The 14009-nt window shown below is 37.1% G+C and overlaps 1 protein-coding gene across 1 annotated transcript in view; it reads right to left on the bottom strand.

Annotated features, from left to right (window-relative positions):
* The window catches only part of DNAH12 (dynein axonemal heavy chain 12), a 226431-nt gene that overhangs the window by 57437 nt on the left and 154985 nt on the right, over window positions 1-14009 (bottom strand). Inside the window, exons 43-46 of the mRNA XM_060308393.1 lie at window positions 13665-13843; window positions 9594-9786; window positions 8094-8255; window positions 4479-4673 (exon numbers count right to left, since the gene is read on the bottom strand). Coding sequence (XP_060164376.1) covers window positions 4479-4673; window positions 8094-8255; window positions 9594-9786; window positions 13665-13843 — 729 coding nt within the window. The remainder of the gene's footprint in view (window positions 1-4478; window positions 4674-8093; window positions 8256-9593; window positions 9787-13664; window positions 13844-14009) is intronic.

Here is a 14009-nt window from a genome sequence, read left to right as displayed (position 1 = left end):
AAAATAAGAAAACGAAAAGCAAATAAAAGTTAAGACGATTAGTCACACTTCAGTTATATAAATTGTCTTCCTGTGTGAGAAGAATTTGGGGTTGAGAAAATTAAAACCTTAATAGGGAAAATAGAATTAGGGGGATTAAGGGCACAATGAAAGATCTAATAAATATTTTATACAGTAAAATTAAAGATAACGCAATATAAAGGAAAGGTAGATAATAATTTACATATCAAAGATATACTACACTGCTTCCCTAACTCTTCCACTTGGACATCTAGTAGGCACCCCAAATTTAGTAGGACAACGGCACAGGCTGCTTAGTTGCTCTCCTAATACCTATCAGCCCCCTTTCCTTAGGACTCCAATTTTATTCTAGATAGCAATATGCCCAGTTATAATACCACATTTCCTAGACTCCTTTGCAATTCAGAGTAAATAATGACATATAAGCAAGCTCTCTAGAGAATGACATAGAGCTGGCATGGGTCCTTTTTGCCCTACTTTCCATTATTCTACTTCGTTTCCGTAGCACAGATGTGAAAGCTGGAGATGTAGCAGCCACATTAGACCATATGATGACTCTGAAGATGGAAACCACATGCTAAGGATAGTAAAGAAGAACATGGGGGGGCTTCCCTGGTGGCGCAGTGGTTGAGAGTCCGCCTGCCAATGCAGGGGACGCGGGTTCGTGTCCGGTCCGGGAGGATCCCGCGTGCCGCGGAGCGGCTGGGCCCGTGGGCCGTGGCCGCTGGGCCTGTGCGTCCGGAGCCTGTGCTCCGGAGAGGCCTGCGTACAGCAAAAAAAAAAAAAAAAAAAAAAAAAAAAAAGAAGAACATGGGATTCTGATGACTTTGTTAAGTCACAAACGTCCCAGTCTGCTTACCTTCAATTTTTTTTCTATATGAGAGAGGAAAAGAAAAAAAAGCCTATGTGTTTAGTTTGGGTTTCTGTTACTAGCAGCCCATTATAATTCCTACCTGTTATAACATCCAAAGTTGAACATTTGATTTTCTTCCTCACAAATTCACTTTTCTTCCAGTATTCCCCATCTCAGTGAAATGGTTCCTTTGCTTTTCCTAGAATATACCAAGTGTGCTTCTGCCTCTGGGCCATTGGATTTGCTGTCCCTCTGACTAGAACCCTCCCCACCTAGACCTCCATGTGGTTCACTCTTTCACATCTCTGTGCAAATGCCAATTTACCAGGAAGGTCTTCCCAATGCACTCTTTCTAAAACAGCATTCCTTCCCTCATTACTCTTTCCATTATCCTGAATTTTTTCTTAGCACTTACCAATATCTGACATATATATTTATTTGTTTTTGTCTGTCTCCCTGACTCACCACTAAAATGTAAAGTCCACAAAAGCAAGGACTTCTTCCTCACTGCTGGTATCTTCAGTGCCTAAAAGAGTTCTTGTCAAATAAATACTTGAAATATTTATTCAATGAAATAATTTATGTTAAATGAGTAATTAATCTCCATTTTCTCATTAGAGTATTTTCCAAACTTCATTTCATTTAGATTCAACAAGATGCTTGTAATTTTTTTCTTTATAGTAGACCATATGCATTTTAAGATCAATTTTTTCAGTGTCTGGCCCTCTATCCTGGTAAAAGTCAAACTTTTTTGATCAAGCACCCTATTAGTAAAAAAAAGTTTTAAGCACATACTACCAGTGTGCACATACTTATTAACAGATTATATGCATATGGTATTACTGTACTAATATATATTTTTTAAACCTCAAAAGAGGTATCTAAAGATTATTAAGATAAATGAATTTTTGTAAAATGCCAAAATAAGTGTCATATGACTTTTCCGATCATGTAACTCTTTTTATACTGAGAAAGCTTCTCCCAAAAGCTCCCTGGTAGACTTTAAATCCAGATCCATTGGCAAGCAATGGGTCATGAACAGGCTCATGTGTAAAATGGTCAACAGTAAGAGGAGTGAGAGCACCAATGCTGACTTAGACCGACCAGGAATGAATCCCTATTATACATGGCTACATGGATAGTGATTTCCCAAACAAAATCAGAATTCTGTCAGCAAAGATGGAGTCGGTAGAAAATGGCTGTTGATAGGTAACCACGCTATCATAAGCTAATACTGCAAGTCACGACACACCCTGGGGATAACCTTTATTATTTAAACAGTTGATATAAATCCATATTCCAAATAGCCTGCTTAAATTTGTTTTTACCAATGTCTTACCAGATCTTGTTAAGTAGTCATTGTTTTTGCCTTATAATGTAGCTGACACAGAGCTTGAGCTAGCTGCTACTGGTTTATGACATTCTCTTACTATCCACATACAACTGCATTATGTATCTTCAATTTTTAGTTCATTGCAGGAATCCCTCAGGGTACCTTGCATACCATCTGTGACACATGGCCACTTGACGTACAAACTGAGCAAGGGTGTCAATGTTAATCCATGTGAAATATTTCATACAAAAGCGAATATTCCAGTAAATCCTTCCGTTATCCTCTGAGTTGTTTTGGCACCTCTGGTGAGAGTACACCCTACTTGGGAGAACAGAGATCTATCCAAAAAGTCAATGACTTCCTGACTATGTGACACAGTGGTTTACACTCACTTCCTGAGCTTAAAAGAGCCAGGCCCCAAACAATGTCATCAGCGCCCCTGACACAGGTTCTATAACCCCAATGTTCCACTATAAAATCTCTGTTCCTCTCTGTTATCCACTTAATCTCCCTTATCTATTTGCAACTCCTAGTTCCACCTTTTAAAAAATTTCCCCCAACAAGTATGAATCACATATAACAGAACAGAAAGCCTCATGGTTATAAAAAAAAAATCCAGAAGTCGTAGAATTGTATTTATAAGATTTCACAAAAGAAAAACTTATGGTTGGACAGGCTTTGTTCATTTGTTTGTTTGGTTCTGGTTTGGGGCTACTTAATGGAAGCAATATTAAGATATAGTTTGCATAAAGCAAAACTGTTTCACACAGCTTTTATTGTTGTATAAACACTAAAACATCCACTAGCTGAAACATATTGCAATCCTCAAAAGGGTAGAATTAGTTTTTCAAACATGCAATTGATAAATAGGCAAGAGAGAATAAAACAAATTAGTATCAGAAATTTATCTTTAAAAGAAATTATCCAGGGTCAATCTATAGTCCACATTCTATTAGGCATAAAACAAACAAATAGAAGGCACCAGGAGCTACCCTTCTCAAGAGCATAAATACTTAACGGTTTTACACAGGCAGTGACGATTTGCCTTGTTTAAATGAGGTGGTGGCCTGCATCATTTGCTGCTGGCATGACTGAAATTGCCACCAAGTTGGTCTTCCTGTTTCTTGTTTTGCCCCACTCCAAATCATCCACCATATAGCCTCCAAGTGTTTTGGGTTATTCCTAAAATATTGATTAGCTAAACATATGTTAATGCCTCCACAATGTCTTTGGGATAAAACCAAATTCCTAGGCACATTTACAAATTCCTTTATAGCCTGGCACCCACTTAAAGCTCCAACTTAACTTCTGCTGCCCTCATTGCCAGTCAGCCATACCAAACTATTTGCCCAAATGAGCCATGCTCTCCCCACTGTTCCACCTTTGCACGTACTAACATCTTGTGATAGTTAATTTTATGTGTCAACTTGCTATGGGCCAAAGGGTGCCCATATATTTGGTCAAACATTATTCTGGGTGTTTCTGTGAGGTGCATTTTTGGATGGGTTCAATATTTAAATGAACAGACTGAGTAAAGCAGGCTACTCTCCCTAATGTGAGTGAGCCTCATCCAATCAGTTGAAGGCCTGAATAGAACAAAAAGGCTGACGCTCCCTCAGGTAAGGAGGACTTCCTCCTGCCTGATGGCCTTCAAGCAGGAACACCAGTTTTTTCCTGCCTTTGGACTCAGATGGAAATATCATTTCTTCCTAGGTCTCAAGCTTGCTGGCCTTCACACTGGAACTACATACCGTCAGCTCTTGTGGGTCTCCAGCTTGCCAGCTGCAAATCTTGGAACATGTCAGCCTCCATAATCATGTGAGCCAATTCCTTATAGTAAATATATGTATAGATAGATAAATATCTCTCTCTCTATATATATATCTTTACACATATACGTGTGTGTGTGTATATATATATATATATGTATATATAAAATACATTCTGCTGGTTCCTTATACACCCCCTCCTCTATGTAACGAATTCATTTTCCTATTTCAGAGAGTCACTGCCTTAATAAGTACACATTTCCCACACCAAGACTATGGCTCTTTTATATAATTGTTGACTGCTCATTTGCTGACTGCCTTTTTTGTCTTCCAGTCTAGAGTGTGAGCTCCTTTTGGGGATCATGTAGTCTTACCAGTCCCTGGTGCTGCCATTAGAGTAAGTGATCAAGAAACACTTGATGAATGTAAATTAATAGAGGTTGAGTAAGATTTCAGCAAAATTCCAAAAGATTTAGTTGTCCTTCCCCCCCAAATTACAAACCTGAAACCAGTCAATGGTACAGCAATTGATGAGGGATGGGAACTGCCTCAAGTAATTTCGAAAGGCATCTCCAATGGGACTAAAGGCCACTACAACATGAAGATTATCTTTGCAGCGATTCACAAAGAAAGCAAACAGCGCTAAGGGACTGAATTCATCGTGTTTATTGCCAGCCTGAGCCACAGGATGAACACCCTAGGGAATACCAGAAAAAACCTCATAAATAAAAACAGGTATGCTGATAAGATTACTAGATATTGGAATATTAAGAATTTTTATTACTCCCCTTATAAATATCTTTAAATTTTTGCTTTTGTATCAAAATAATGGTTTTGTCATAGCTTGCACTTAGAAGACTACTTTCAATTCCGTAATTCTATAATTTAAAAACAAATATCTGACAAAAATTTAACTTATAAAAATACAAAAGTTCACCAAGATATATGTGTGGGACTATAATTCAACATTGTTTTTAGGAGGAAAAAATATAAACAACTAAAGTGTCCAGTTAAAAACATTATAGGGACTTCCCTGGTGGTCCACTGGTTAAGACTCCACGCTCCCAACTCAGAGGGCCTGGGTTCGATCCCTGGTCAGGGAACTAGAGCCTGATGCCACAACTGAGATCCTGTGTGCCGCAACTAAGACCCGGTACAGCCAAATAAATAAATAAATATTTTAAAAATAATAAAAAATAAAACCATTATTAAACATCCATATATTGTAATTTTATACAACTGTTAAAAATAATGAGATGCATCAACATGTGCTATGGCAAGATCAGCAAGATAAAATAAATGCAAGAACAAACTGTGCAACAGTATGTATAATATGATCCTTTTTGTTAAATTAAAAAATATATAGGTGCATATGTGTGAGCACATACACACTTTTTTATGGAAGCAATCACAAAGAACTATTAATAGTGGTTACTTTGGGTGAGATGGACTTAAGGGAGAGTGAGAGAGAGGCCTTTATATTTTATCTTGGACATGCTTCTTGGTTTATATCATTTTTTTTTCCATTTTGGACGTTCTTATGCTGTTTGAATTATCTAATTTTATTCTTATAATATTTGTATTTTTTGAAATGTTAATAGAGTTGTTTGGTAATGAGATTATAGGTCATTTTTAATTTTCTTCCCTTGTATATCTCTATATGAGAAAGGCATCTTACATGTGGTTAGGAATAATGGCTCTAGAACCAGACTTCTTGAATTCAAATCCCTGCTTGCAGCTGATTACCTACGTGACCTGAAGGCAAGTTACTTAACCTCTCTGTACCTTAGTTTCCTCATCTGTAAAATGGGGAAAAGAGTACCTATATCAAAGGATTGTTGAGGAATCAAAAAGCCATTACATGTGAATACTTAAAATAGTTCTTTCCACACAGGTAAGTACCTTTCAGCTTTTTATATCCTACCTTTCTCCTTGTTCAAAGCAGAAAAGGTTTCATAGTCAATAAATTATCTTATAAATAGATTTAAAATTTTTTCAATAGCAAATTTAGGGAGTGGTCACAATGATCATACAATTTCCAATGTTATAACAATGAATTTATTTCTAAAAGAATTCTCTACTATAGATATATGATAGCTATATCTATGGGAAACGGTAAGTCAACTCTGTATATTCATTCTGACAGTAATTCTCAAATTACGACTATTATGATCAGTGTCAATCTATGAAATTATGTTCAGGTGGTCTACCTGCATTAACTCTGAGTTAACAGGGGGACATTCAGAGAGAGAAAGGTAATACATGGTTGTAACTGTAGAACAAGAGTTCATGAAAGGGCCAGGATGGTGATATAAATATAGGGGTTATTTACACAGAAATATTGGTTAATGCTTCTAGAGTAGAAGTAGGGAGTAATATCCACACGCACACGCGCACACACACACACACACACACACACACTTTGGGAGCACAACTGATTCTGGGGAGCAAGAAAAAGACTAGTTACTGAAGGAATAATTAGGGAGATAGGAAACAAACTGAATGAAATTTCATAGCAGTCCAGAGAAAGCAGAGTTTAAAAGAAGGAATGATGAATTATTTCAAAGATGAATCACAATTTTAAAAGGGAACTGAGAAAATATCACTAAATGTGGTAAATAAGTCACTGCTACACTGAGAAAAATACTGCAATAATTTAATTCTGCAAGGAGTGCAAATGGAACAGTGGAAAAGGTAGTCAGGAAACAGAGGTTTCTAGAACTCAGAGGTTCTGAGTCTAGAACGCTGATGTTGACGTCAGAGAGATGTGCTGAGTCTATAAGAGGTGCCCTCTAGGCAGTACCAGGGCCAAGCTACACAGGTCAGTTATAGGAAGTGAGGTTTACAGTAAAATGTTTGCCAGATGGATGAAATAAGCAAAGTGGTCTTCAAAGTGGGATGCAGGGTATGTAAAGAAATTAATATAACTTCTTTTAATTACCTTTTATATCTTTAAAAATTAGTATAAAGCAAGCAAAAACAGGAATGCATTTTGGTACCCCTGAGTTCTGACCATGACTATTTCCTTGTGGAAAAACTGATACGGTGTTCCTAGGGTGGAATATGAAGGAAAGAAGTTCTTAAGGCTACTGTTGGGTCATACCATAAAAGAGTGAAGCAATGGAAAAGTTTTGTAGCAAAGTGATGAGAAGAAAAGGTAAACAATAGCTACAGTGAGCAGAAAAGCCTTGCAAAGCTTAGAAAATCCCACTCCCCAAGGTGTCCTATTCCTTGGGTAGGAGTGTGGGGGATGAATTTATCCTATAAATTAGGAGAATTACGATTCTTTAGCAGCCTTAGCCACGCCAGGCCATGAACTGGTAATGTATCAGATTTACTGAGGGCTTTCTAAGCGCCTGACATTCCATAAGTGCCTTACATTCCATAAGTGCCTTATTTCACTTGATCCTCAGAACTCACAACAACGCTGTGTAGGAGGAACTGTTTTGTGTATATAACAGTTTCATTCCATAGACAAACAAAGCAGGGTGCTTGAACAACCAGGGTGAAACCATTTTACTCCACATGCTATCACTAGAGGCTGGAATGAAGCATCCTGGTGTGAGTGATAAAATCTGTGTGTAAAAGTAGTTACGGTACATGAAAGGGGAAATTACTAGCTGAACTCTTGTATGGGAAGATCTTAGAAATGGGGGTCAAAGGTCAGGACATCTGAAGTAGTGGGTGCTTCAAAAATGTATTTTTTTGTCAATTAAATCACAAAGCATGACTCTCAGATACATCAGAATTAATACAAGTAGTTTTGTTAAAATTTGAAAATTTTACTAACCCGTGGTAAACCATAAAAGCTAATCAAGTGTTTTAAAGCTATATTTTCTCATATCACTGTAACCCTAAGATATGATTTTAAATCTCTAATCACTCAGAAAACATGCTAAATAAGATCAAATGGATGAAACACACTGTCATCATTATGGAAAAAATGAATTAAAACTCTGTCTAACTATCGAAGCTGTTTAAAATTCACCAAAAAAGTATTAAAATAGTATACATTAATTTTTCAATTACCAAAATCCTCTGCACAAGATATATTTATCCTGAAGAGCAGAAAAGCTTCAAGACATGTTGGGAGCAGCACTCCCTAAAAAGCACTTACCTCCATCACTTCTTGTTTTTCATCTGCTGCAAAAATATTAGGTACTTCTCCAGTATTGAGCACACTGTCGATATCCTCTAGAAAAGCTTCCTCTTTAATCTGAGTGTCCGTGATTAGAAAGACTGTCTTCTGGCCCCTCATGCCCACATTCCTTAATAGAACCTTAAAATAAAAATGTACTTATAACCAGAATCTGGTGGAAATCTGTTGGTTTTGCTTTCCTTTCTTTTGATAACATCTCAAATTTAGAGTAGTACCTCTTCCATTTTGGTGGGGCTCTCAATCTGGGCCTCCATTTCTCCCACCCTTTTGGTGGGAGACTCCAACTGGCCAGTTTGCCCACCCCTTAGACATACTCATTGATTCAGAGTCTTACTTCAGGGACTGAGATGGATTTGAAAACAGAAAGAATCTCTGTCCATCTAAGATCGAAGATATAAAGACCAGTTCTCTACACTAACTTTTAGGATGTAGAATTTTAGTATGTCAGGGTCAGAGAAAGTTTAAAAAGTCCAGTAATGTCTCTCTTATTTTTTTCCACTTTAGGTCATCTCTCTTCTGGGGCCTGCAGAGCCCTAGGCACATGAGGATGAAGCCCCAAGTATGCACTCCACTATTCTATTTGTTACTGGAACAGCAACACAGCTCCAAAGAAACTATTAAGATTTGACAACATTAATGACATCATCATCCTCATTGAGGTTCATATTTAAGTCTACTGGAAAACATACATTTACCTGAAATAAGGCCTCTCTGAACTAGAATAAAGGTAAAATCAGCAGCAGCCATGGTAACAGCAGTGGATAAGACTTAAGTCATAAATCCTGCTCTGCTGTGCATACCTTCTCTCAACTTCAGTTTCCTCATCAGTAAAACACAGAGACAACCATACCTGCTGCATTGAACTGTCATACCTATAGAGTGACAGCATGTATATAAAGAACTTAAAACAGTGCTCAGCACACACAGTAACTGCTCTAGGGATAATATTATTATCATCATCACCAGTGTATTTAGCACACAGCTATACAGGTTGGCTCTCTCTTTACAGATAAAATAATGCATTGTAACACATATATGTAGAATCTAAAAAAAAAAATGGTTCTGAAGAACCTAGGGGCAGGACAGGAATAAAGACGCAGACGTAGAGAATGGACTTGAGGACACAGGGTGGGGGAAGGGTAAGCTGGGACGAAGTGAGAGAGTGGCATGGACATATATACACTACCAAATGTAAAATAGACAGCTAGTGGGAAGCAGCCACATAGCACAGGGAGATCAGCTCAGTGCTTTGCGATCACCTAGAGGGGTGGGATAAGGAGGGTGGAAGGGAGATGCAAGAAGGAGGGGATATGGGGATATATGTATATGTATAGCTGATTCACTTTGTTATACAGCAGAAACTAACACACCACTGTAAAGCAATTATACTCCAATAAAGATGTTAAAAAAATAATGCACTGATATTATTTTAGACACTAGATTTGCTCACAATTTTACCTTCAGGTCCTCTCTCCATTCATTCATACCATAGCTCTTAGAAATTTCTGGTTGGAAAATTTGCATTTTTGCCATGGATGTAGCCAGACGAGTTAAAGATTGACGACCACTTCCTCCAAGTCCAACAAGCAAAGCATTTCCACCAGACTGCTTTAGAATTCGACATATTCGTGATAAATGTTCCAATACATACCTATGAAATATCGATATTATTATACTTGAAAATATGAATATAAATGTATATTTACACATAAGTATCATTTTGCTTTCCTAGAAAAATGGACCTTGCTGCCCCATATATTACTATCCCAATTTTAAAGAGGTAATCATCAAAAAGCATGATTTTTCAAATGCAGTTGCAATTGGATCATTTGATGTAAAGGAAAACTATTTGAGGTACAAATTCAGGAAAGGTACTATACAAATTATAAAAATAAAATGTAATGGTAATCATTTATACTGGGAGTATATTATTGCTTTTATTAAAAACATTTCTTTGGGAATTCCCTGGTGGTCCAGCGGTTAGGACTCTGGGCTTTCACAAGGGCCCAGGTTCAATCCCTGGTTGGGGAACTAAGATCCCACAAGCCACACAGTTTGGCTAATAACAAAACAAAACAAAAAACCCCCAAAATTTATTCAATCTTTTAATACTGGGATTTCTATGTGAGAAATAGAAAATCAGTTATATACAAAATAGTAAATTCAGGAAACGTAGCCTCACTAGTAATTAGGGGAATTAAAACTAAAGTCACAAAGTAGGCATAGAGGGAACTTACCTCAACATAATAAAGGCCATATATGACAAACCCACAGCCAACATCGTTCTCAATGATGAAAAACTGAAACCATTTCCACTAAGATCAGGAACAAGACAAGGTTGCCCACTCTCACCACTATTACTCAACATAGTTTTGGAAGTTTTAGCCACAGCAATCAGAGAAAAAGAGAAATAAAAGGAATCCAAATTGGAAAAGAAGAAGTAAAGCTGTCACTATTTGCAGATGACATGATACTATACATAGAGAATCCAAAAGATGCTACCAGAAAACTACTAGAGCTAATCAATGTATTTGGTAAAGTAGCAGGATACAAAATTAATGCACAGAAATCTCTTGCATTCCTATACACTAATGATGAAAAATCTGAAAGTGAAATCAAGAAAACACTCCCATTTACCATTGCAACAAAAAGAATAAAATATCTAGGAATAAACCTACATAAGGAGACAAAAGACCTGTATGCAGAAAAGTATAAGACACTGATGAAAGAAATTAAAGATGATACAAATAGATGGAGAGATATACCATGTTCTTGGATTGGAAGACTTAACATTGTGAAAATGACTATACTACCCAAAGCAATCTACAGATTCCATGCAATCCCTATCAAACTACCACTGACATTTTTCACAGAACTAGAACAAAAAATTTCACAATTTGCATGGAAACACAAAAGATCCGGAATAGCCAAAGCAATCTTGAGACAGAAAAATGGAGCTGGAGGAAACAGGCTCCTGGACTTCAGACTATACTACAAAGCTACAGTAATCAAGACAGTATGGTACTGGCACAAAAACAGAAATATAGATCAATGGAACAGGATAGAAAGCCCAGAGATAAACCCATGCATGTATGGTCACCTTATCTTTGATAAAGGAGGCAAAAATATACAGTGGAGAAAAGACAGTCTCTTCAATAAATGGTGCTGGGAAAGCTGGACAGCTACATGTAAAAGAATGAGATTAGATCACTCCCTAACATCATACACAAAAATAAGCTCAAAATGGATTAAAGACCTAAATGTAAGGCCAGAAACTATCAAACTCTTAGAGGAAAACATAGGCAGAACACTCTATGACATAAATCACAGCAAGATTATTTTTGACCCACCTCCTAGAGAAATGGAAATAAAAACAAAAATAAAAAAATGGGACCTAATGAAACTTAAGAGCTTTTGCACAGCAAAGGAAACCATGAACAAGACGAACCCTCAGAATGGGAGAAAATATTTGCAAATGAAGCAACTGACAAAGGATTAATCTCCAAAATTTACAAGCAGCACATGCAGCTCAATATCAAAAAAACAAACAACCCAATCCAAAAATGGGCAGAAGACCTAAATAGACATTTCTCCAAAGAAGATATACAGATTGCCAACAAACACATGAAAGAATGCTCAACATCATTAATCATTAGAGAAATGCAAATCAAAACTGCAAGGAGATATCATCTCACACTGGTCAGAATGGTCATCATCAAAAAATCTACAAACAGGGCTTCCCTGGTGGCGCAGTGGTTGAGAGTCCGCCTGCCGATGCAGGGGACGCGGGTTCGTGCCCCGGTCTGGGAGGATCCCACATGCCGCGGAGCGGCTGGGCCCGTGGGCCATGGCCGCTGGGCCTGCGCGTCTGGAGCCTGTGCTCCACAACGGGAGAGGCCACAGCAGTGAGAGGCCCGCGTACCGCAAAAAAAAAAAAAAAAAAAAAAAAATCTACAAACAATAAATGCTGGAGAGGGCGTTGAGAAAAGGGAACCCTCTTGCACTGTTGGTGGGAATGTAAATTGATACAGCTACTATGGAGAACAGTACGGCGGTTCCTTAAAAAACTCAAAATAGAACTACCATACAACCCAGCAATCCCACTACTGGGCATATACCCTGAGAAAACCATAATTCAAGAAGTGTCATGTACTACAACATTCATTGCAGCTCTATTTACGATAGCCAGGATATAGAAGCAACCTAAGTGTCCATCAACAGATGAATGGATAAAGAATATGTGGCACATATATACAATGGAATATTACTCAGCCATAAAAAGAAATGAAATTGAGTTATTTGTAGTGAGGTGGATGAACCCAGAGTCTGTCATACAGAGTGAAGTAAGTCAGAAAGAGAAAAACAAATACCGTATGCTAACACATATACATGGAATCTAAAAAACAAACAAAAAAATGGTCATGAAGAACCTAGCGGCAAGACAGGAATAAAGACGCAGACCTACTAGAGAATGGACTTGAGGATATGGGGAGGGGGAAGGGTAAGATGGGACAAAGTGAGAGAGTGGCATGGACATATATACACTATCAAATTAAAATAGATAGCTAGTGGGAAGCAGCCGCATAGCACAGGGAGATCAGCTCGGTGCTTTGTGACCACCTAGAGGGGTGGGATAGGGAGGGTGGGAGGGAGGGAGACGCAAGAGGGAAGAGATACAGGGATATAAACTGATCCACTTTGTTATAAAGCAGAAACTAACATACCATTGTAAAGCAGTTATACTCCAATAAAGATGTTAAAAAAAAAACAAGAAAAAAACTAAAGTCACAGTCAGATACCATTCCACTCTCCTTCGACTGACAAAACTTACCAAGTCTGGCTATCCTAAGTGTTGTGAAGGGTGAGAAACAATGGAAGCTCTTAAAAACAATAATTATTTTTGAAGATACTTTGGCAAAACTTAGTAAAGTAGAAGATGCTTACATACCATGACACAATAATTCCATTTCTAAGAATATAGCCTAGAGAAGTTCTTACACATGTAACTAAGGAGACATGAATGTTCAAACCATTTTTTTAATTACATAAACTAGAAATTACCTAGAAGTCTATCTCAGAAGAATGACTACATCCTGTTAAAATTATACAATGCAGTGCAATACAGTAGTAATAATTCATCTTCTGTGAATTTCACAAACAATCTAGAATAAACCAACTTGCAGAGGAATGTGCACAGTATGCGACATGCAAAATAAGATTGCATATATGTTTAGGAACACACACAAAGAAACACATGAGTTTCTTTTTATCCCCGTATGGTACAATAGGGATGCAGTGAGGGAGGGCTGGCTACCCAAGGGACTTCAAATAAATTGCTAGTATTTTATGCCCTTTTTTTTTAAATCAAAGTATATTTGATTTACAATATTGTGTTTAGTATTTTATGTCTCAAGCTGGGTGATGGGTACAAGGTTGTTCATCATAGTTTTATCTTTTCGTACATTTTAAATATTTCACAATAAAATTTTATAAACAGTAATTTTAATCATCAATACCAAATATAGGTACCTAAAAATGACAAGATTCATTCTTGTTTTGTGAGTTTGATTATACTCATCTAAGCATTGCTCCACGATGTCACTAAAATCATGAATATTTGGAATTTCAATATAAACTCTGTCATCTCCTTCAAGGTCAGGATTCATATAGTCACCAAACATGAGATTTCTTAAGTCCTCTTCAGTTACCTATAAAATGGAAATCAACAAATTATATTAAAATTTTTTCTAAAATAATTTGAAAACAAAAATTTTTCTGAAATAAATTTAAGAAAGTTTAAAATTTTTTTCTAAAATAAATTTAAGAAAATGTTACACAAAATTTTGTTTTATCTATGTTATGGGATGATTATCA

The sequence above is a fragment of the Globicephala melas genome, chromosome 11 (assembly GCF_963455315.2).
Source record: "Globicephala melas chromosome 11, mGloMel1.2, whole genome shotgun sequence".
In the NCBI taxonomy this organism is placed as follows: domain Eukaryota; kingdom Metazoa; phylum Chordata; class Mammalia; order Artiodactyla; family Delphinidae; genus Globicephala; species Globicephala melas.
This window is presented reverse-complemented; position numbering and strand designations above follow the sequence as displayed.